This window comes from Tamandua tetradactyla, chromosome 9 (assembly GCF_023851605.1).
Source record: "Tamandua tetradactyla isolate mTamTet1 chromosome 9, mTamTet1.pri, whole genome shotgun sequence".
Lineage (NCBI taxonomy): Eukaryota > Metazoa > Chordata > Mammalia > Pilosa > Myrmecophagidae > Tamandua > Tamandua tetradactyla.
In genome coordinates, this window is record NC_135335.1 from 44704309 (window position 1) to 44722593 (window position 18285).

Here is an 18285-nt window from a genome sequence, read left to right on the forward strand (position 1 = left end):
AAGGTAGCAACCCACTATACTTGGATCCTCTCTCCTTTAACTCCTGCCCTAGTTTTCTCCATGGCTTCACCAGCAAGTATCTCTATTTCCGGGTCTTAACTGCTGTCTCCACATCCTGCTGACCCTACTTGATTAGTCTTCCATCTGGCCCTTCAGCCCCAATTCTCTAACATGCGGGCTTTCGTAAAAGTCTCCAAAGGCTTCCACAAGGACGAATCCAGCAGTCTTTCCCTCTTAGCAACCAATCCCTCACAGCAAGACATAGCTACCCACCCATCCTTTCCAGGCGCCATGCCCTGGGCTGCCATGATACTGCTCTGACCTGTGTCTTAAGCTCTTAGACTCCCTCTGTCTCTGTCCATAAGCTAATTCCTCCTTCTCCATATTATCCATGCAAGTGTTTCTCTCTTTTTATTCCCTCTACATAATTATTTATCATATTACCCTTCAGCTAATGTTATTATCAATGGAACTCGAATGTCTAATTTGAGTTTTGCCCCCAACCAATTCATGTTAAAGAAGTGAAAACTGTGAAATGACTAATGACCAAAAACCAAAAGAACCGGATAGCTCACAGAAGTCCGCCTCTGAATTATTGAGGCCTCTCCTTTTTTTTTTTATTTATTTTCTATTTCCTTCTTAAATAGCTTCCCCTCACTGTAGGCATAAATACCTAGTTTCCCTCCCCCACCCCGACATCTCGTTAGCACTTTGGTCATGTACTTCCAAAAGCCAGAGCTAACGTTAATAACCTGTCTAGTCCGCTCAAACCCAATAAATTAACAGTTCAAATGCATTTTCACCCAGAAAACTAGACTTTTACATGACTTCATTGTAGCTGGTCAGTCTTCGCCCAGTCACCCATGATTGAACATGGACATTTGGAGTTATCTCTGCTCCTTCACCACCCAGTCGAGATAGTAATATCTTCTTTGTGTAGACCAAGGCCCTGTGTTTCTTTCAGGTGTACAGCTATGATTCGACACCTGCCACTATTTCCTCTGCATCTCTGACATCTGTTCCTTCCTTCTTCCTCCTACCAGACGATTGAGACTTCGGTTCATCACACAACCAAAAGCACCCGAGAGCCCCTGAATGGCATCCCAGCTTCCAGCCCCTCCCCACTTGAACCCATATAACATGCCACTACTGAAAGAACATTCTCAAGAATACTTTTTTTGTTCATAAAAACTTCAGTCGCTACCCACTACTGGGAATAGAGTCCCCCACCATTAATTTCAATTGATATGTTCACAAATTTTGCAGTCAAATAATTTTGGGACTCTTGGTGGTTATCTTAGAGAGTCACAAGGTATATTAAAATTACTGAAAAGTTCTTGCAGTAAATTAAAAAAAAAAAAACAACTTTAATTTTGCTGAACTCAGCATTTCCCAAATTGATTTGACCAAGGAACAATTTTTAACCTAAAAGTTATCAACCTGGAACATGCTTTAGAAATGCTGACTGAGGAGATCAAGTCCAGTTGTGTTAGTCTAAAATTCAGTGCTCCAGATTACTTGTGTAGGACCAGTTCCCATCACTTTGCTATATAAACCACAACTGAGATAGAAGTCAAGAAGTCTTTAATGTTTCTTGACCACATCCTGGGCTTTCCCACTGTTCTCCTTTGGCCTACAGGACCCAAAAAACAAAGGCTTCTCTCAGTCCCTACTCCTACTCCCTGGTAAATTCCTTCCAATTCTTTAAGACCTAACTTCTACCTCACCTCCTCCCCCCAGTCTCTTCTCTAAAGTCCTTGCCATTTAAATACCCATATTGGGACTGTTGTACTGAATGATTATACTAACATTATTTTCCAACATCACTTCTATATTTTGTACAGTGACTTTAGCTTCCTTCTGTGCTCAGGGCAGGAACCTCTAGAATGCATTTTTTTAGTTCCCCATAGTAGCTTACATGTCTGAATTTCTTTTCCTTCCCTTTGCCAGGAAACCTCTCCAATTGTGGTCTTCTATCAACTGTCTCTACTTCCTAAGAGTTCTCCTGTACCTGCAGTTGGTTTCTATCCCTCACCTACACTGAAACAGCATTTCCAGACATCACCACTGACTTATTAAATGTCCCTCCCTATTCTCTTCTTACCTCTCTATTACATCTCTGTTTTGAACAATCCCTCTTCTTCTCCTCTCTTTCTATATGGCCCTCATTAGAAGTGGATTCTGTTTTAATGTTTGACGATTTGACTTATTGGCTAAAATCTCTTGTCCCAACAAACCTTTGACCAGGTTGGCAAAACTGATTTAAATCTCCTCTGCTATCCCTCTTCCTGCCTAACCTCTGAGAGGGATATGCCCTGAAAATGAGATCGTCAATGCCTGAGTGATGTGTTAATAGAGTTGGTGGACCATGAGAAGGTCAGGTGGGAGAGGTCTACCTGCAGCTCAGTTGCTTGCGTCTGTTATTTTATGAGTTGACCCAAACAATGTTTTTCAGAACTGAAACCAAAGACCAAGATTTTAGGGACCAGAAAGGAAGATATTCCTATTTACCTGCACACACACACACATACACACAAAGATTGGCTATCAAGATATTCATACTTACATTGAAAGCTCCCAGAAGGAACAATGTGGGTTGTAATCCGACCGAAAATATCAACCGTAGAATTGTGGAAGCAATTAGTGCCCGGATGCCGTGCGGCTTGGGGAGGGCAATGACAATGGCCAAAGAGATAAGCATGGCCGTCCACAGCAGTCCTGACAAGTGCGGCTCCAGAGTTCCTGGAACGACAAAGCGGGCCTCTCACAGACCAGAGCTTTCACCTGACACTGGTGACAGACCAAAATGGGTTTAATTACATGTTCCTAAACCACCTCTTGCCTCAGATTCTCTGCCCCAAACATAACCAATCACATCTATTTTTCTTGCCTCCAGACCTTCATACATATTCCTTCTACTTAGGAAATTCTTCCCTTCTTATTTATCATAGGTCTCAGCTTAGATAGTACCTCTTCCAGGAATCCTCCCCTATCTCCTTCCTCACAAAATATGCTAGGTGTTCCTTCCTCCTCTGTGGTCACTGGATCATCCCTATAGGATACTATTTTCTAGTGGTCAGTTTACTTGCCTCTCTCTCACCAGACTCTTAAGATCTCTGAGGCACTCATCAAATGCTTATTCAATAAACAAAACTTATACAGCACACTCCACTCTTAGGGAAGGCAAACTGGAAGCCCAAACTTCTCATTTCTACTGAAAGTATGCAAAGGAAAATTATAGTTCCCCTGTCTGAATCAGATTCTTCAAGGGAAGGAGGAAAGTAACTTCCGTATCATTAGCATCATCCTACAATTAGATTATCCTTTTAGTCAAAGAGCTTATACCAGTTTTTGTCATCTCTTGCTACTGCAAGTTCTATTTAGAGTGTCCCATGAGATGGCTTGGTTATATAACATGAGCCAACATAGCTAAAAATATAATTCTGTAAAACACTCATTAAAAAAAAAAAACACCCCTATTTCAAATGCTGTCACATTTTGACTCTCCTTCAGATGTAAACAAGCAGCACTACATGATTAAGGCCACTTATATAAAGGAGTTTCACTTCTTCAAAACTGCTGAGTTTATAGCACCAGCCAGGAGAGAGACAAGAGACACTTTTCAGAATCTTGTAGGCTACAGGTTATAGCTATTCCACCAGTATGTGGGTGCCCTAGTTTCTTTCATTCAAACCTGCCAAGATTCAGGTGCTCTTTAAAAACTGCTCCCATAACCCCAATCACTTACCTCTTCCCTTTTGATATCCTTCGAATAGAAACCCTGATTAGAAAAGGGCAGAAGGAGGCAGCAGCTTTCCAAAAATTTAGGAAGAAGAGATTGAGACATGTGTGGCTGTTTGCACATTTAACCATTGTCAGACATTTTATTAAACCCTTTCCATTGATTATTGCTTATTTAATCCTCTCAATTACCCTATAAGATTGGTATCATCATTTCTACTTTAGAGGAAACTGAGTTTCATGCTATGGAACTTGCCCTAGGTGACACAACAAATGGCTGGAATCTCTTTGACTCTGGAGTCCATTATTTTAACCATCATTAAAAAAAAGTCTTCTCAGCTTTATTGAGGTGTGAAGACAATAAAATCCACCTATTTAAAGAGAACAATTTGATGAATTTGGGCAGTTTATACAGTTATGTAAGCACCACCAGAATCAAGAGAGAACATTTTGATCACCCTAAAAAGTTTCCTTATGCCTTTTTACAGCTGACCCCTTGCCCCAGCCCCAGGTAACCACTGATCTGCTTTTTGTCACTACAGTTTTGCATTTTCTAGAATTTCATAAAAATGAAAAAAATAACCAGCAGTATGTAGTCTTTTGTGTTTGACTTCTTTCATTTAGCACAATGTTTTTGAGATCCATCCAGGTTTTTTTACATATCAATATTTTGTTCTTTTTATTGCTGAATAGTATTCCATACTGTGGATGTACCACAATGTATACATCCGTCAACAATGATCACATATTTGGGTGGTTTCCAATTTGGAGCTATTATGAATAACGCTGCTAGGAACATTCAAATACAAATCTTGTTGTGAACACATGTTTTCATTTCTCTTGGACAAGCATTGTGTGATAGACTATTGGAGCCTATGTACATGTTTAACATTATAAGACACTTTCACACCATTTTCCAAAGTGATGGTACCATTTTTCCTTTCCACCAGCAATATAGGAGGAGTTCCGGTTGCTCCATCTCCTCATCATACTTGGTATTGCCAACCTTTTAAATTGTAGCCATTTTATTGGTTTTATAGTTGTATGTTATTGTGGTTTTAATTTGAATTTCCCTGATAACAGTGATGTTGGCATCTGTTCATGTCTTACTGGCCACTTGTATGTCTTCCTTAGTAAAGTGTTCAAATCTTTAGCCCATTGTCTTACTTTTTTTTTTTTTTTTTCCACATGGGCAGACACCGGGAATCGAGCCTGGGTCTCCGGCATGGCAGGCAAGAACTCTGACTGCTGAGCCACCAAGGCCCACCTGCCCATTGTTTTAATTGGGCTATCTTTTTATTATTGAGTTGTAAGAGTTCTCCATAAATCTGGTGGTAAGCCTTTTATCAGGTATACATTTTGCAAATATTTTCTCCCAGCCTGTGGTCTGCCTCTCGTATTCTTAAGTGCTTAATAACCAGGTTTAACTGCCTCTTGAAATCTAAGGATAATAAATGTGACCAGTATGGTTAACATACTCAAATCCTGATGTGGCCAATATAAAAACCTGCTGTCTCCACACTATAAAAGCAGTGTTAAAAAACAGTGCAAGCCCTTTTTGAACTTGAAGAAGTTAGAATGGTCATTGCATAAATATCCCTGAAGATTGAGAGAAGGATCAAATGAGAAGGAAGAGTTGTAACAGAAGTTAGGATTTAACAAAGGATTATGACTACTGAATCATTATCTAGATATTCCCTTTTAGCTTCTAGTATATTAGAACAACCAGAAGGAAATACCTGAAATTTTGGAACTGCAACCAAAACTATACTTTGAAATGTGCTCTATAACTACTTGTTAGACTGTACTTTGAAATTTATCACTCTTCTGAATATATTTCACAATAAAAAATCTTTTAAAAATTAACTAAGCGAAAAAAAGGAAAAAAAAAAACCAAAATAGTGCAAGATCCTAAAAAGCCAATATAAAAAGACATCTTTGACACAAATGGAGAAATATGAATATGGACAGGGAAGTAGAGGGTTTACTATTTTGTTAGATATGATGGCATAGTAACCATACATATAAATATATATATTAATTTATTTATTAACTATACCTCCAAGTTAGAGGTGCACTCTGAAATACTTATGGACAAAACAAAAAGTATAGGCTTCTTTCAGATGTTTTGAAAAAACAGTAAGGGACAGATGAATAGAGATTGGCAGTGTTCCCCATTGTAAAGCTGTGGACGGGTACAGAGTAGCTTACCAGGCTTTCCTGCACTTTCTTCTTGTGCATACGTTTGAAAATTTCAGTAATAAAATAATTAAAAGGTAGTACTATATTCACTTTAAACATCATAAATGCTCACAAATTCAGTCACAAATCTTAAGATGCCTAAGTTTTAGGCTTTTGAAAGACTGTGTGACTCATTAGATCTGAAATAAAGGGGGGAAATGATATTTTTGAGAAGGAGCTTGTCAGGCCTGCAGTGTTCTGGCAGCCACAAGCTCTATAAGCTACAGAGCCACCGCAGTGCTCACAAGCAGCTCACCACACACACGTAAAGCTGATGTGTTGGAAGTCCTGTTTTCAAGATTCAATAAGAACAACTATTGATCTCCAAGACATACTTTGAGATAATAAACCAGATCTTGTTTCTAGGCAGGGCTAACACAACCTTCCTCTTGAGGGTAAGAAAATACCCCAACATGTCTTATAAAATGTCAAAAAAAAAAAAAAAAAGTCCTTCTGAGAGTGAACTGATACATTCAAGTCAATCTCAGTCACTATATAAAGGAAAAGGCTTCTATGGCTCAGATCAACTTCGCTTCCCTCCCAGGAGATAGAACTTGCTTTTGGGATTAGTCTATCTACCATGATATTCTAAAGCCCATGCTGCCAAAACAAGTAGCCTTGGCAACTAGAGATCAACCAGAGTTGATGCCAAGATTCAGAACACATCATTTTAGAGTTAGAAGGACCTTAATAATCATCTCATCCAATGGATTTCAAATTTTGATGGGCAAGAAATACAGTGACCCTGAGATCCTGATTGAGTTGGCATCTATTGTCCCCTAAACTACAGGAAAGTTTAGGGAACTACACCAAAGTTTTACAACCACAGCTTAATGTAAGAATCTGTTATTACAGAGGATGAAGACTAAATGAAATAGCTTGCCTCGTATCTCAAGGCTAAAAGTGGCACAGCCAGGTTAGCAATCGAGCCTCTGGACTCCTTGGTCTGGGTATTCCATTGTCTGTGGTTCAGCTGAAGGGTAGGGGAGCTGCCACCTCACTGTCCCCAGACACTAGCCTGATGGCTGCCACTAGTGACCAGTGAAAAAAATGGTCAAGTAAATTTTTATTTTAAATGTTTTTAGAGAGATGGAGAGGGAATGAATACACATCCAGAGTAATGACTGAATAATCTGCTGTGCTGATTATGATGACTTCCCTGAACTGGAAAGAGATCCAGGCCTCTGTCACATCCAGCTGAGCTCCTGGATGACCATGTCAGCACTCCTTGTCCCTGCTAACTGGCAAGTCAGACTCCCTCTTCGAGAAAACCCTGCAGTCCTCTGTACCTGTCAGATCTTTTCAGACATGGGCACTTGCAATTCTTGACATGTCACTTAAAATGAATGCCCTCCCTGGGCTTCTGTTTAGGTAGTGCTTTGAGCTGAAAATCCTCTAATTGAGCCTTCTGTGTAACTTAAGACCAAACAGAAAAGCTCTGATGCTCCTTAAATGTGTAAATTAAATATAGAAGCACTACATAATAAGCCATCACTTTAAAACTGGCCCTTAAATTTACTTTTAGTACACACACATTCATATGCTATTCGCGTCAGCTGATCTGCATCACTAGGTTCAAGGGCTGAGCCTAATGCTCATTCCTGCACTGTTTTTGCGACTTGCTTTTAGGTTCTTTATCCTGTTATGTTTCATATAAGATGGCTCCTGGAAGGTTGTTACATACATATGTGAGGTGATCTGCCAAAAAGCTTTGATGAAAAATTTAACCTCCTAGGAGGCTATAGTGAATGTCAGAAAAAGGCCTGTGAATATTATAAGAGAAGTGCTTTCAGTGCCTACCACTAAAATCCCACAATTGCAAAATGCCTTTAAAATGTCAAACAAATCAAGGGGACTGAAACAGAAAAATGTCCCTCCTAAATTGTTTGCCTTTCCTCAGCAAAGTATGTAGAATACTCAGATAACTGGAAGGAGATGGGGAACAGGGAAAATTCATAAAGGCAATGGACATAATGTTTTATTATATAAATAATAAGTAGCTTTTAATAGACTAAATACTTGGGGAGGTTCAGTTTGCAGTCATTCAATTTCTGCTTCTCCCTAGCCTTTGCAAAAGAAAAAATTCCAGAGATTTCTAATAAATTCTTTAGTCTAAAATAAGTTCCACAAGTATGGCGTGGAAAAAAATTTACTGGAATGAGCATCAAAATATCTAGGGTTAGCTCTGTCACTAAGAAGCTGTGTGATTTTGGCCAAATCTCTTAACCTCTCTGAGATGAAGTTTCCAAGTATATAAAACAAGGAGATTGCCTGAGATAGTTTCTCACAGGTTATAGTGTATGGCCTCTGATGGTAGCACAACACTGTGAATGTAATTAATACCACTGAGTTGTACAGTTGAAAGCGGTTAAAATGGAAAATTTATGTTGTATGCAGGTTACTAAAATAAAACTTTTTAAAAATAGCATATGGTCTTTCTTGCCTAGATAAATGAATATGCTTACATTAGATAAAACGAAACATGTGGTAAAAGCTACAATCTCAACATGTCTGTAAATGGATAATTGGGATCCTGTGTGAAAATCATGAACTTCCTGTTGCTTCTAATAAGTTTCCTTGAAATTAAAGATATGGGTTACCTCCTCGAACTCCTTTAAATGGGTAGAAAAATGCGACGAGCAGATTCATCAGGACGGCCAGGTTAAATGAAATGCTGCTCCAGAAAGACATATTGCGGGCACACCAGTACAAAACCGGCTGGGCTGTGAAAACAAAGACGAGGCCATGTGAGACTGCAATTCAGACACTGGGAATTCAGCACAGCCCCTTCCTCCTGTTCTTCCTCTACAAGTTGCCTTTTGTTCCCAGCTTTCACCGCAATAGTAAAAATGATCATTTGTTTTGAAGTTGACTCACAGGCTCATAACGACATCAGATTGGTTTATTTCTGTTTAGAGCACTTACTGGAACAGAAGATGTATTTGGGGGCAAGGAAGAAAAGATGAAAAGGAGAAGAGTTGGAACATAGAAAAATCCTCATTGCCCCAGTCCACACCATCCGTCATGGAATCTAGGGGTTACCCAGAGTTCATATACTGAGTCCTTACTTTCCCCCAAGGTTCCTGGACCAGATGAGCTGCTCAGAGAGACCCAAGCATTCAGCAAGCTTTCTAGAAGCATGGGGAACTGGTGGGAGTAGGAGAGGACAAGCTGGGCTCCAGATGAGGGTGGATACCATTTCCACATTCTTCCCTTGCTCAAAATTCTTCACTAAACCACTGGTGCATAAGAGCAAGGCAATTATGCTTTCCTAACATTGAGTCAACTGCTACTTCTCTGAAGTCTGATGACCAGTCTTGGGGGATGAGGACTGGGAGTGAGTGTGGTTGAACAGGTGGTCAGCAACAGAGTTCCCTTTTCTAAGGGCTACGGAGAAAGGATGTGGTGCCAAAGCTATCACAAAGGGGCGGGAGATACTTTTCATACTGCCACCATCCTCATGCATTGCCACTTAGAGGAAATACCACACAGGCCAGGCATGCTAAGTCTTAGAACAAAAATCCTATGGCACAGCTCTGTGTGTAATTATACTTCCTTTCCCACTGAACTATTTTTCAATGGTACCTTACACTTAGGATGATGCTCAAAAAATAGGTGTGGCAGGAACAATTCTGTACCAGAAGCAAAGTTTCCAAAAGATAGCCTCATTCGACATTATCCCCCTCCAAAGATAAGCGTGGAGTACATGAGAATGGATCTCTATCATGTATTTCCTTTTCCCAATGAAGTCATCATTTAACTTTAGGACAGCAGCCAACAACAAATCCAATGGCCTTTATAACGAAGCTTATAGCAGCAGCCAAGCTTTTGGAAGCTTCCTTCCAAAATAAAGTTTCAGTAAAATTAAACAGAGCCCAGAGTAATTTAATAATTGATAGTTTCACGTCTATACTTGGGAACTGGTAATTTTCCAAACTGCAGAGTTTTAGAGCTATGAGAAATCAACTAGTTCAAAAATCCCTCATTATTTAAAATTTTAAATAATGAGGGAAACTGAGACCCAGCAAAGGGCAGAAGCTGTGGCATCTCATAACCCACGTCAGTAATCTCTAGGGGTCAGTGACAGAGATAAAGATAAGTGGCTCATGCCACCCCTCTATAAAGTAACTGACCAGAAAGGCTCAATCAACCTCCAGTTTACTTTTTTCTAGGTTAAGTGCTGAAGCAAATACAAGATGATCAATCATCTGCTCTGTTAGCATCTACTGGTGTTTCTTCTGGGAAAAGCACATTTCTGATTTGGATATGAAAACTCCAGAAGAAATAAATGGCAAGAATGGCAAAGTGGTGATAATTGTTGAAGGTGACTAAAGATGTTGATGTCCTAATCCCTGGAACCTGTGAACATGTTATATTACATGACCAAAAAAAAAAAAAAAAACTTTGCAGATGTGATTGAGTTAAGGATTTTGAGATGGGAAAATTATCATACACCCAATGTTATCACAAAGGTCCTTATAAGTGACTCTCCTTATATAGGAGAGTCAGAGTAATGCAAGAGAAAGACTGGCTGTCCATTGCTAGCTTTAAAAATGGAAGGAGGGCCAGGAGCCAAGGAATGCCGGCAGTACCTAGAAACTAAGAAAGGCTGGAAGAAGGAAACAGATCTCCCCTAGAGCCTCCAGAAGGAACACCACCCTGCCAACCCCATTTCAGACTGCTGACTACCACCCACTATAACATAATAAATTTGTGTTGTTTTAAACCACCAAGTTTGTGGTAATGTTTCATGGCAGCAACTGGAAACTGATACGCCTTCCCTTCCCCCATCCTTCCGGCTTGTATCTATCTAAGTCCTACCCATGCTTCTAGGCAATAGTAAAATCCTGTCTTTTCCAGGAAGCCTTCTGTCGCCATACTTCCACAATGTATTATTGCTCACTGACAGCCCCAGCCAAATACAAAATGGCTTTGTATTAGAGCCATTTAAAGATATGCCTGTGCTGTGTGCCCCATCAGGTGGCAGTTTCCTAAAGGAAGGAATCATAGCTTATGCACTGCTGAATTCCCCACTGTACCTTGCAGTGGGTTACTATTGAACTTTGTAACAATCCATTTTTGAGATCCATTTCCCAACTTACTAGGGGCTGAAAGATGGTTGGATTAGTATACCACCTACATTACAACAGAAAGAAAGTGCCACGATCCCTTGTAGCCAGGGCTATGGCAATTTAAACAACCACAACCAAAGGTATCGTTTGGTTACACTCTTTCCTAATTCTGCTTGTTTGTTTTTTAATGGAACTGGGCCTTGCTTGATGAGTTCAACTTGTCTTGTTGGGCTTGACATATACAGCAGCAGAATTTCCCAGCTCCACTCTGGTGTGATAACCGTGACGGAAAACCCCAAGCTAAAAAGGGTCAGCATACACAATTATGCATCGATTTCCTCTTTCGCTATCTTCTAGTTTTTCCTAGCCCTGAGTATTCATTTCACGGAAGATAGATCTTGAGGAGAAGATGTCAGGCTGGGCTGAAGAGAGGATGGGAAAGCATGAAGGTTGCGTGTGAGAAAGAGGATGGGCTGAGGGAGCAAGGCCAAGAAGAGGTTTCTGGGGAGCACTGTAATTGGGCATTTTAATATTTGCAAAAGAAAATACTAAGCAGCGTTAGTCTTGGGACTCATTTTGTGTCTGAACCCAACCTACAAATTTCTCAAAGCACAAGTTAACCTGTGACAGTCAGGAAAAGGTAAAACAGCTACATAAATAAGCCAGAAAATTCTTTTCAGCAGACTTCTTAAAAAAGAAATAAGCTATTTAGAGGGGGAAAGCCCATTTCATTATCATTGTACTTCTAATGAGTATATTTCTCCCCTCCCTAAGTAAGTAAATCATATTTAATTTAGTTATTATTTTCAATTTCTCTCTTCCCTGCAGATAGCTTTGAAGCCAATTAAAATCTTTCAGGTGACAAGTATGGATGTGTTTAATCTTCACTGAAACAAGAACTAATATTTTTTTAATGACTGAAATACGAGAAGATAATAGCTACAATGCAATATAAATCTGAGAATAAGGAGATGGCCATTCCAGGATAAATAAATTAATCAGGCATCTTAATTCCCTGAAAGGCTGGGAGTGGTTGAGTCATCTGTCTAAGGCCACAGAGGCAGAATGGAATGCAGATACCCCATCTCTTGGAACTGGGTTGCTCCTACTCTCCCAGACTGAAGACAACATCTCAGACAGAGGGATGACAAGGAATCTCACCTCACCATAACAAATGAAAACACTTCTGATGGTTCATAAGTCTCTTGGAGAACTTGTACAACAGATCTAAATCTAGATAACACCACTGTAAGAGAATGACTCTATCTGACCAGCCTCAGTAGATGCAGATGTTGAAAGGGGTAAGTTAAAATTACAACTTTACTAACCATTATAGAGCATTTGTTTGGATAAGTGAATTCAGGATTATCCCCTGTTATGGGTGAGTCTTCTCAGGTCCACATGTGATGTCCTGCTAAGGTTCTCCTGGCCTGCCTACTGGGTGCCACACATGGAGCTGGGTGAGGAATGAGGTTGTTCCAGCAAGACATTCTGTAACAATTTAATGTGCCAGAGTGCCCCTTAGAGACAAGGAGAACGAAGTGGTTGGGATGAGGTGGGGACAGACAAGGCCTTTCTGAAAATCAGACTTTGCAATCTTTTCTGCCACTAGCCGGATCCAGGGAGGCAGGAAGGCAGAGAAGTAGTGAAGTAGAAGAAATGCACCATAAAGGAGGCTGGTCTGTTCCTGGTCACACTGGCAGGGATGAAAGAGAGGACAAAAGCCCCTAGAAACTGACCTCCAACCCAGATTTCTTCCCACTGCAGCCCCACCCCTTGCAGAAAGAGCCCCAAAGATCACAACTGTAATTGAAATCTAGGGTTTCTAGTGAAAACCTGGCTGCTGAACAGGAGATAGAAATAAAGCATGATCCTTTTTAAGTTGGTCACAACAGCTGGTGCCAAACGTAATGTTGGTACTGGAGGATCACATTAAAACCCTAATGAAAACCAGGAGCTAAGAAGCCCTCTGGGGAAGCCCTGTAAATGTGCTCTAGATGAGTAATTTCAACTCCACTGGCTGAGCTTCTCAACAGGACTAACTGATGAGCAACAAGGCATCTTACGTGACAAATGATTCCACTGCCTATAAAATGAAACTAGAGTCTAAAAGCCAAGATACCCCATAAAAGGGGAAACACCAGTCTCCCAAGCAGGTGTGCTAATAAATGAGCAATTAAGCTGTCTGACTCGCCTGCTCAAGTGCATCAAGGGAGTTCAAGGGCCTGGTCTTCACCTATTCCCAACCCCCCTTTATATTTCTAAATCAAGATACCAAAATAAAATAAAATAAAAAGACATTCTAATAAGAGTCTGCCATGGAATTCTCCAGTCAGATCAAGTCAAATGCTGCATGAGGGAAGCCTTCTCAGGGGAGTTTCCATCCTTGGCTGGAGCCCATTCATCAGCCACAAAAGTGTCCAGGACTTCCTGCGGGGGCAGAGGTGGACCGCAGTATAAATTGCTCCAGTCTTGCTCTTATGTGGAGATGCGTGCACCATCAAGCCCGGGTTTTGGGCTGTGAACCCCAGAACCTCATGCCTTCAGACCTCCCTCTGCAGCATTGTTGAAGTGTTCCTGACCCACCTCTCAGTTTCTTTTGCCAGTTCATTTCGTTGAAGAGGTCTTCAGACCGGAGGAAGAAATCGTTGATTTTGCTGCCTTGCTCATCCCTCTCTGTCGTGTAGTATATTCGCAGTTTTGACTCTTTGGTGAGGAATTCACATATGCTGGGTACTGGGAACACAATCTGCTCCATTGTTCGGTCTAATCTGACAATCTAGAATGAAAAAAAAAATGGATGACAGTACACAGTCATCTTCGAAAATCTTTTTTCTAAGACAATTTGCTATTGGCTCCAGACTCAGTGTTCAATGTCAAGTATAACACAGACCTGTTTCCAGATCTTCTCTGATTTTTTATTTCCAGACTGGGCTGTGTCTTAGATTTATATAAAAAATAGTTTTGGTAAGTCTGCAAGAGTATTTTTCTAACCTCAAACCCATGAATTTTAATGTGACTTATTTTTCTCTGGAACAATTTAAACTGTGTTCTTGTGCACATACTCAGATGAAGCTCCAGACGGGTGCTGTCCCAGAGAACTTTCCAGAAGGATGGAATGTTCTGCATCTCTGCTGTCCAATATGGCAGCCACAAGCCACTCGAGGCCACTGAGAGGCAGCACATATGCAACTGGCCCAATAGCCACAGAATGCAATTGGGGAACTGAATATTTAATTTTATATTACTTTAATCAAATAGTCACAGGTACTTAATGGATACCATATTGCACAGTGCAGTTCTAGGCAGTGGTACAAACTTCACCTAAGATCTTTTCCCAGATAGCAAAATTGGGTTTCTTTTCATGGATAGGAACTTTAAAAAGAAATCTTTGGTTAACCCAGTGGTACTAACCTTCTACCTGTTAGGATACATGAACTGTTTGATAAATGTGCCACTATGCTCATTTAACTTCATTTAGTATTGTTCTTTCAACTCACTTTGCTGAGCCACAGGGGTGGACACCTCAGAGATTTTCTCCATGTCTTTTCTCAACTGGCTCAACCCCCAAAGAGGAAGGAGTCTGGTCTGGACCATTCAAATTCTAGGACTCTTGATTTTAAGAGTTAAGGTCTCAGTGCTCAGGGGCACAGCCTCTTTTTATTCTTCCTTCCCAGAGGCTGGAGAAGTCAAGAGAGGCCCAGAGCCAACATCCTTTACAAGAAGGGCTGATTCTCACACTTTCCACAGCTTTGCTCCCTGTGCAACAGGAGAGGTGATCGGGCCAAGCTGAAGTGGGAGAATCTCTCAGAGGTAAGACAGGTTCCCACATCCCTGGCCCCATGAGTTCTGAGGGATGTAGTCTTTAGACCAGAGGTTCCCAAATCTAGCTGAAGAATGGGATATGGAAGCCTAAGTTATAATACTCATATTGGCACACAAACCAAACACATTTATGTGCCATGTGGGTTAGTGGTTATAATTCGTACCAGTGAGTGACTAGTGCTCCAGGGGACTCTGACATAAACTAGGCTTGGGAACCAACTTTGCAGTGTTTTGCTATCAAAAGCCTGCCTGTTTTATACAGAAGTAGGCTCTGCATCATGGAAAGAAGATGCTCTGAAATATGGGTCTGGGCTCAGCAGGGCAAAGAGAAGTAGACAAGGAAGACTTCCAGTAAGCTTGAGCTCTGGCCCCTAGGACTACCCAGCTTAACTCAGCAGAGTGCAAACACTAAGATTTGGGGAGAGTCTGTTACTACTCAGGTAGTAACAGAATATTCCCTGCCTTTGTATAGATAGCTACAAAGCTATCTTGGGTACCTTAAGATTGGGTACCTTAAGACACAGGTCCCTGGTCAAGGGCAAGATTTGCAAGCTAGGACCCCATGCTCTGGCCATTCCTCTCTATAATTGAAGAGGTATCCACATCTCTTTTTCATTATAATTGGGAGTCAGGATATCTTCCAGTCCTTCCTGCCTCTAACTGGCTGGGTGACCTTGTTCCCACCTCTTCACCTGATCAAGCTTCAGTCTTCTCCCCTGTGAAACGAGGAGTTCAAGGAGATGATCTCATCTCCAAGATTCCATTCTCCTCTGACATCCTATACTGCAAATGCCTAGAGCTTATCTTTTTAGGCTCCAAAGGACAGAGCCGGCCCTTTTGTCAAGCTTCAGGTCATTAAAAATAAATCGAGAATTTTTCTTCCCATCCACTAGTAAGGTTCACTCATCAGTGATAGGCTGCATTTTACTAGGATGGCCCAGGGACTTGAGACAGTAAGTAAGAAAATATTCTTGAAAAATATATCCATCCTGAACATTTTATATTGCCTAGAGGAGTCTGCTCCTACTTCCAAATCTTATTTTCCCTTTTTATTTTTAATTTGTATTCCGCTATATTGGCTCTTTGTTTCTGTACTAGTAGCACATTGTTCCATGGTGCATTTTTATATATATTAGGCTAAAACTGCATTACATTTCATTTAGAGGACTATTTTTGTTTTTGTTTCAAATTAACTTTTAAAATATTTGTAAAATTCTGGAAAAGATCCTATTGGTATTTTGGTTGGAACTGCATTAACTCTGTTAGAGTATACACTGAATGGAGTTAGAATGGACATCATGACAATGTTCATTTTTTTAGATGGTTTAGTACAAAAGACTAATTAATGAATTATTGTATCCAAGAGCCTTATGTTTAGACACTGGAGAGACAGGGTTGAAGAGATGAGGTTCCTTCTCAAATCCTTAATTTAATATTGATATTGAACTTGTGCATCTCATCACTAGCAAAAGCACATCATCCCTAAAAGCTTAGAGCCTGGAGATGGAAGACTGTAATTTTGGACGCTAAGAGACAACGCAGGGAGCTTAAAATGTACCTACGGGCTTTGGAGTCAAGAGACCTGGATTAAAATTCTTGGTCTGCCCCTGACAACCAAATGAGTGACACAGATTCCCTGAGCCTCATCACAGAGTTGTCTCATCTGTCAAACAGAGCTGATACCATTTACTTCACAGAGAATTAGCAGTAAGATTAGTGGCTTTTTTTTTTTTTTTTTTTTTTTTTATGCAGAGCTGGTTCTATCACTCCTCTTTGTAAAACTCTTAAATGGTTCCCGTTTGCTCTTAGGGCAAATTTCAGATGTCTTAAGACAGTCTACAAGATTCACAAGATCTGGGCCAATCAAACTTCCTTTTCTAATCGTGGGTCATTCTTCTGGCTCCTTAACTCCAGCCTCATGGGCCTTGTTTCAGCTCCTCTGCCTCTCCCAGCATTGCCCACATCTGGGCTTTTATTTATACTATCCCCCACATGTCTGAAAGGCTCTTCCCTTCAGGCTTGGCCTGTTTAACTCCTCGCTTTCTTTAAGGTCTGTGCTTAAACATCATGTCCTGAGAACATGTTTCCCTGATCACTGCAATCTAAAGCAGGTTCCTCTGCTGAACTTTCTTATAATGTCTTCCACTGGCCCTATATGGCCTTATCAGAATTCATATGAGTGTATTTAGTTGTATGGCTCTGTTCACTGTCTACCTCTTCCCTGGGCCTTAACCAGGAGTCATGACTGCCTCAGCACCGAGCAGAGGGCCTGGTATTCTCCAGACATTAACCATTTTCTCCATCCTCAAACTTCATTTCACCTTGCATGGAGGCCCTCTGGATCACTGCCAGGTGGTACACAGTAGCTGCTCACAAGATTTTTAGTGATCAGGTGAATAAATACACATCAACCCCAGCACAGGGCTTGCCCACAGAAGGCCCTTATCATGGTCAGCCAGTCCCCGAAGCACCAGCTCTCTCATCTCTATGTTCACTGTGTTTTTACCTCTATCTGTGCCGTGTGCTTGGCATAAAACTCCAGAGCTTCATCTCCATCCACTTGGCCTCCAGGTTTCAGCATGGTCTGAAGTTCTTTGTTATGCCGAGCCAACTAGAACCCAAGAACAGAAATCATGGGAGATAGTGTTTCTTTGCAACGGAAGCATATGTTTCTAACTTTGGGGATACAGAATACCTAATACCCAGCAGAGCGGCCGCTAGAAGGGCAAAAGGTGGCAGGAGGCCTGCTCTGTTCCATTAAGGTACGCTTTGCACAGTAGCTATTTCGGGAGCTCGGCAGAACAGCGTGGAAAGCTCATGCCCACGCCAGGTCCCACTTTCCCTGGATTTCTCACAGCCAGGCAGGAGGAAAATGGGGTTTTCTGTACAACCCCATGGAGCCTCCATTCTGAATGCTCAGAAACTCTGTCAGAAGGCAAGATACTGGTAATGGAGGGGACAAGGGACAGGAGACTGTTTTGTATTCTTCAACCATTAGGACATAGCAGGGACTTGCCAACCTCAGGTCCATGGTTTTATACCTAATTTCTATGTCTGAGTTTAAGGGAGGTTTAAAAAAAAAAAAAAAGTAAGTTTTAAAGTAGAGGTGAAAGGGGCCAGAAACACAAACTTCTAGTGGAGTTATGGGTTACCCACACACACATCAGAAAACTCAAGGCACATCAACATCTAAGAAGAGGAAGTATCTTCAAAAGCCCCACCACTTGGGAAGATAATTGCGAAACACAACATTTTTGGTCCCAGGACAAAGTATTACTACATCTCCCAAAAGGCAAACAAAAGGAAGTCTTAGCGACAAGTTTCAAAGATTTCCAAATGTGATAGGCAAGGAAGCTGAAAACTATTTCTTTAGATTGTTAAGATAGACATATTAATACTTATGAAA

At 40.9% G+C, this 18285-nt stretch overlaps 1 protein-coding gene and 1 long non-coding RNA gene across 10 annotated transcripts in view; one reads left to right on the forward strand and one right to left on the reverse strand.

Annotated features, from left to right (window-relative positions):
* Positions 1-18285, forward strand: part of LOC143647061 (uncharacterized) — an 89882-nt gene that overhangs the window by 60989 nt on the left and 10608 nt on the right. For 2 of the 3 annotated variants that reach the window (XR_013157813.1, XR_013157811.1), the window contains 3 exons: positions 4938-5091; positions 11883-12355; positions 14732-14867. This is a non-coding gene — a long non-coding RNA (uncharacterized LOC143647061). The remainder of the gene's footprint in view (positions 1-4937; positions 5092-11882; positions 12356-14731; positions 14868-18285) is intronic. The other variant, XR_013157812.1, reaches the window with a different exon arrangement.
* Positions 1-18285, reverse strand: part of ITPR1 (inositol 1,4,5-trisphosphate receptor type 1) — a 355613-nt gene that overhangs the window by 45263 nt on the left and 292065 nt on the right. For all 7 annotated transcript variants that reach the window (XM_077116692.1, XM_077116687.1, XM_077116688.1 and 4 more), the window contains 4 exons: positions 17386-17490; positions 13641-13833; positions 8583-8705; positions 2567-2742 (listed from right to left, as the gene is read on the reverse strand). In XM_077116692.1, coding sequence (XP_076972807.1) covers positions 2567-2742; positions 8583-8705; positions 13641-13833; positions 17386-17490 — 597 coding nt within the window. The remainder of the gene's footprint in view (positions 1-2566; positions 2743-8582; positions 8706-13640; positions 13834-17385; positions 17491-18285) is intronic.